The sequence below is a fragment of the Sinocyclocheilus grahami genome, unplaced genomic scaffold, assembly GCF_001515645.1.
Source record: "Sinocyclocheilus grahami isolate Dianchi unplaced genomic scaffold, SAMN03320097.WGS_v1.1 scaffold579.1, whole genome shotgun sequence".
In the NCBI taxonomy this organism is placed as follows: domain Eukaryota; kingdom Metazoa; phylum Chordata; class Actinopteri; order Cypriniformes; family Cyprinidae; genus Sinocyclocheilus; species Sinocyclocheilus grahami.
Genome location: NW_015505758.1, coordinates 1,166,805 through 1,172,616, shown reverse-complemented (window position 1 = coordinate 1,172,616; position 5,812 = coordinate 1,166,805). Strand labels below are relative to the sequence as shown.

Below are 5,812 nucleotides of genomic sequence, written 5' to 3'. Positions count from 1 at the left end.
TCAGATACAAAATATAACAGTTCATATGACATTATCAATGAGCTCGTGTCCATGCTAAATTAAAATCACGATTTCAGCATGTACACTACTGTTCAAAGGTGAAATCTTTTATTCAACAAGAATGCATAAAATCGATCAAAAGTGAAAAAGACTTCAAACCGAAAAACCATGATACATGGGGTACTCTCATGGCCTTCCCCGCCCCCCCAAAAAAGGTCCCATTAAGGGCAACATGTGCAGAACTAATCTGTCATATAGGCTACATAAAATTATAATGAGAACACGACTGTAAAAGATTACTTCATGTTTCAGTGCATTGTTGGAAAGAATATAAGATATATAAGATATATAATATAAGATATAACAGAGTTATATCTTCATGACTAGCAAAGTCAAGTTTGCTTGTGAAGCCACTCACAGCATTTTTGTGGAACTGTAAGTTGCAATATTTTGTTTATATATATATATCGTGTATAGATTATTTCATACAAGATGCATTTGGTCGAGTTACGCTGCAGTAAAGCGCTTCATTGTAGGCCTACTATGGTGATTATCTCTTCAAGGCATAGCGCGAGCAGCACAAACAACAATGCAGAATATTAATGAATATTAACCATGACTGGGACTGCCATATACTTAACATTATAATGAACATACTTCTATAATAAAACGCTGTGAATTTTTAGAGTTTAGCTGCCGCGTTTCGCTGCGGGATTGTGGGAGCGTTGTGTGTAATTCTACACATTCCCCAAGGTTTTGCGATTATAGAGTGGGAAATTCCCGCAAACATTTATGCACTATTGTATGCAAGTTGAATCCTAACAGATTATCAGAGCAGATCAGTCATCCGTGTCTTCTCCCACTCTCTCAAAATGCACAAATGGCCTCACATCCATAATATCCACATTGAGTTTGCTCTGCAAGCGAGCTGCACGCTGCAATACAAGACTAGCCCACATTTCGGATAGTTGACGGAATTGTGACTTGCACGTCATATGTCACGCCAATTTAAACAATCAAGCTATTTTAACCCATAAAGTACTCTGAGAGATGCCACCTCTTAAACGGCTTGCGACTCTCAAGTGTCAGACTGAGTTTACATATTTGAATAAAATAATTTCCTTATTGTCCAGCTATTCCATTTTATTTATCCATAGCACATGCATTTTTATATGTAGCCTAAGTATAATGTCTAGTTGTCCAACTAATGTCCAATGACTAGTTTGCATTATTTAGGCATTATTTTATTTTTTAAAAATTTATACATTTTTGGTAACACTTTACAAATCAACCATTTTTAAAGTCTTATTTGTGAGTAGGGGTGTAAATCGGATGGTTCGTCACGATACGATACAATATCGATTCTTGTACCCAGCGATACGATATTTGCAGATACCTTAAATTATACGATACGATTCGATTCAGGAGTATATCAATCGATATAATGATATTATATATCTATTTTAAACAACCATCTACATTTTTATTAACTCACAAATGCAACCAAAATATATAACATGAACATTTATCTGAAATTTTCACATCCTGTACCTCAATTGGGACATTCACAACAACAAAAAAATTGTCCTACACATTTTTTTTTTTAAATAATAAAGAAAATAAACTGGAAAAACAATTATGGCTGCTACTATGGGCTCAGTGCTAAAAATCTTTTCTACAGATAACCAAATTACAAGCAATAGCAGAAATTAAATACAATACAACAAAGACACAAGTTCAATAAACAGTGTTTTTCAGGTTTTTCAGCACCGTGTAGACAACCCCGAGCATCTTTTATATTCACCTTGTGCCTTCGGGCAGTCCTTATATCGGGTCCTGATACGCGAGTTTGAACGAGGATGCACGCGTTGGCGGTAATGCATAGACGGACATTATGTGAAAATTTGGACAGTGCCAAAATAAAGGTGCCTATTTATACAACAGACATCGATATTTTACGTGTGGCATCGATGCATAGTATCGTCAGACATCGTATCGATGTATCGATCCATATCGTTTAATCGTTACACCCCCATTTGTTAGTGCATTAATTAATGAACTAACAGAGAGCAATTATTGTTATCATTATTCAATATTATTGATAAATAAAAAAAAATGAAAGTGAATCTAGTGTTCTATAGCATTGCTGGTGCCATGCCATGAACCCTACCCCCACAGCAAAACGAACCGTGGCTCCAAAACGGTGATATGAACCGAAACATTTGATTGGTATATCTTTACACCCCTAGTATATATACAGTGTTCTCTGACCTTGCAGCCCCGCAGTATGTGGTACCACACAGATGTGCCTCCAAAGTCTATGTGGAAATCTGTGTAACAGCCCTGCACGCTCATTAGGCAGTACCTGGAAACAGGCAAATTTGAAATAGGGGAAAATTACTGTTTTGCTGAAGAATAACAAAAATTAACAAAGAGAGCTGTGTGAGAAATGGGACATGAAGTTAATGCAGCAGGCTTATTTCCTTGTGAACTGACCCTTTTTGTTTTAAAGCCTTTACAAGATGTAAGATAAGAGCGAGCATTCATTAATATAGACTCTATTGAAGGATCTAATATATGCTTACTTCTGCACTTTGGGGTATTGCATGTCAGTGATAGAGTTTGTGGCATCTCTTTGTCTTTCCTTTAAGTGTCTTGGCCACATGTTGTCCACCCAGTCAATCATGTCCACCTGTGACAACATGGATAAATAATCTGACTATCACACACTGGTCTAAATATATGTATTTTTTGGTTTGTCTTAAGTGTTAAGGTACCTACCGTGGTAGGTCTTTTGACATAGCTCTCTAGTTTAGTGTGGCTAAATTCAAGGCTGATAACATTATAAAGCTTCTCTCTCTGAGAGGGAGGAGTCGCATAATAGCTATTCCATTGCATCATTGACATCTCCGTCCCCTTCTGAGTAGACACATCCATCACGTCAATCATACGCCGACTTCCTGTAAAGAGTGATTAGCAGCAAGGAGATGCTGAAGCACCACTGATGCTAGTCAACAAGAAATTCATCAGCATATCCAACCACAAAAACACTTACCGACTAACGACTTCACATCATTAACACTGAAGTCTGGATCTGGCATTCTAAAAAGGAAATATTGCAAATTCAGATTAAATTCAAATGTAAAACTTTATAAACATTCTGAAATGTGAAAAGAAAAAAAATAGGAAAAATAGGAACTGTAAAGGGCACAGAGGAAAAATTACATTAAAAAAAAGGACACTCTCTTACTTAATGCCAAGTCCATCAGGTCTCTCAAAGATGATGGGGTCCCGAAGCCCACATCTCTGAATGTACTCATATGTGAGGTCTAAAAAACAACAGGCAGCGTTAAATTACACACTCCATGAATATATTTGAAGAGTTCCATAAAGAGCCACATCTTTTTTTCACCTTTGCCCTCCATGCGCTTGACTCGGTCTGAGCTGAAGCGTTTGCTGTGGAGCTTCTCCTCCAGATCGAAAGTCCTCTTTCCATCAATCTCTTCATCGGAAAGACCATCGTCTTGGTAACGCCGCCGTGTGCCAGACCGCTGTAAGATAAGAGAGTGAGAGAAGAGACAATGAAAAACCGATGCCAGAGCAACACTATTTCTCTGCATACACTCCTCCTTGTCTTCTGAATGCTGAACAAATGTTGTATAACTACCACCGTTTCAACTTGTTGGGCTATTTGAGCGCACACATACACTAGGCTGAGAGATGCACTTGCCCACAATCTCACACATAGATACAGTGAGCATAGAAAAGAATCACCCCCCTTTAAAATAATCATATTTTGTTGCTTTGCAGCCTGAAATGAAGATGGACACCCTTTTTGTTTTATCCAGCTATAACACCAACATGTCAGGGGAAAAAAACAGAATCACTCAGTTGGAATTGTGTGCATGTGACAACAATATCACAAATTCCCCACAAATGTGGCTTGAATGGCAGAGTTGCAAGAAAAAATCCACTCCTCAAGAAAGGTCACATGCAGTCACAAACAAGCTTTTCTGAAACACACCTTGAAGATTCTGAGGCAGATGAGACTAAAATTGAATTATTTGGCCTCAACACCAAACGGTATGTCTGGCAGAAATCCAATACAGCTCACCATCCAAATAACAGCATTTCTACAGTAAAAGTGGAAATATCCTGTTATGGGGGTGTTTCTCTGCAGCAGGGACTGGAGAATTTGTCAGGATAGAAGGAAAATTGGATCAGGCAAAATACCATCAAATTCTTGAGGAAAATCTGCCAGAAAGATGTCAATGGGAAGAAGGTTTACCTTCCAACATAACGACGACTCAAAGCACACAACAAAACTGAGCACACAGTGGCTGAAGGAGAAAAGGGTGAATGTCCTTGCATGGCCTAGTCAGAGCCCAGACTTAAACCCCATTGAAGATCTGTGGAATGACTTCAGACTGCAGTCCACAAACGGTCAGCATCAAATTGAACTGAACTTGAGCAGTTCTGCAAAGAAGAGTGGGCAAATATTGCAAAGTCTAGATGTGCAAAGTTAGTAGACAACATATCCCAACAGACTAAAGGCTGTAATTAAAGCAAAAGGTGGTTCAACAAAATACTGATACGTAGGCTTGCTGCGACAGACGTTTTTTTCTGTTATACCAGTGTTAAGCCGCAACACCGGTTACGTCATCGCGGCACCGCCTCCCCCCACCGTCGTTTTTATTTATTTATAGTAACAAAAATAATTTTGCCTAGTTCAGTTAGAGGACAGACACTTTTAAAAACTAAACGCTCAATGCAGCGTGCCAAACCGTGCGCGAACGACAGTGCAGGAGTCAGATTTTATTTATCACATGAGGAGAGTGAGTTGAGTTGAGTCGAGAAGACCCTGCTCTGCCCTCAATGTCTCAATGGTGATGTGGAACCACAAGCCAATCACACGCTTCCTAAAGCCCTGGCCTGTCGTCACACCCTCTCAAACGCAAAGACAACGAGACAAAAAAGGGGGTAGAAAAAATAAATCTATGAAATGAATTGGGCATGACTGTGCAGTATCTCAGAAAATTTGCAACAAACCCGTTCAAATGCCTTCGAAGAACTAATTAAACCATGTGGACCTCTATGAGCATGCAAACAAAGCCCTATTGAAAAAAAAAAAACCTTCACATTAGCAGAAAATAGCCCAAACACACTAGACGAATATTGGCCTCATAACTCTTCATTCAAAATTTGAGAATTGCATTGTGTCATGTTAAAAACGGTTTTAAAAACAAGTGCTTCAGGACTTGTGTTCTGTTCTGTTCCAATACAACAATTGTGCTAGCTGAATGCAAGATCGTGTCCTGTGTGTACGACAATCTCTGCTGTCACAAACTGAAAGTCACCATGTACACCATGTTCCTGTTCTAACCAATCAGACAACAAGGAACCGCCCAAAACGCAACCACAAACACATTAAAAAAAAAAATATATATATATATATATATTTTTTTTTTTTTAAAGACAATTATTATGATGATCAATCAATGTTATCATTGACAAGTACTTAGGTGCTTGTGCCCATCCCTAGTCAACGAAGCTGCAGTTTTCACCACCTCTGGGCCTGTGCAAAATTCCTGCACCTGTCACTGCATCTTTCGATCTCTTCCATTCACAACAGATCAACAAACTGTCAGATCTCTCAGTAACAAAAGCAGCAAATAAGCATTTAGGGTGAAACAGTACAACCTGTACTGCAACATGTCCTCATTTGACACCAATAACGGAGCACAATAGGGGAACACTGGAGGGGGATGAATGAGGATGAAGTGGAGGCTAAAAAGAAAGAAGTAAAAAAAAA

At 38.7% G+C, this 5,812-nt stretch overlaps 1 protein-coding gene across 1 annotated transcript in view; it reads right to left on the bottom strand.

Moving 5' to 3' along the window:
- LOC107556790 (lysine-specific demethylase 2A-like) overlaps window positions 1–5,812 on the bottom strand; it is a 19,390-nt gene that overhangs the window by 13,224 nt on the left and 354 nt on the right. Inside the window, exons 2-7 of the mRNA XM_016239995.1 lie at window positions 3,413–3,551; window positions 3,251–3,329; window positions 3,056–3,102; window positions 2,782–2,960; window positions 2,586–2,692; window positions 2,272–2,365 (exon numbers count right to left, since the gene is read on the bottom strand). Of these exons, the coding sequence (XP_016095481.1) occupies window positions 2,272–2,365; window positions 2,586–2,692; window positions 2,782–2,960; window positions 3,056–3,102; window positions 3,251–3,329; window positions 3,413–3,551 (645 nt within the window). The remainder of the gene's footprint in view (window positions 1–2,271; window positions 2,366–2,585; window positions 2,693–2,781; window positions 2,961–3,055; window positions 3,103–3,250; window positions 3,330–3,412; window positions 3,552–5,812) is intronic.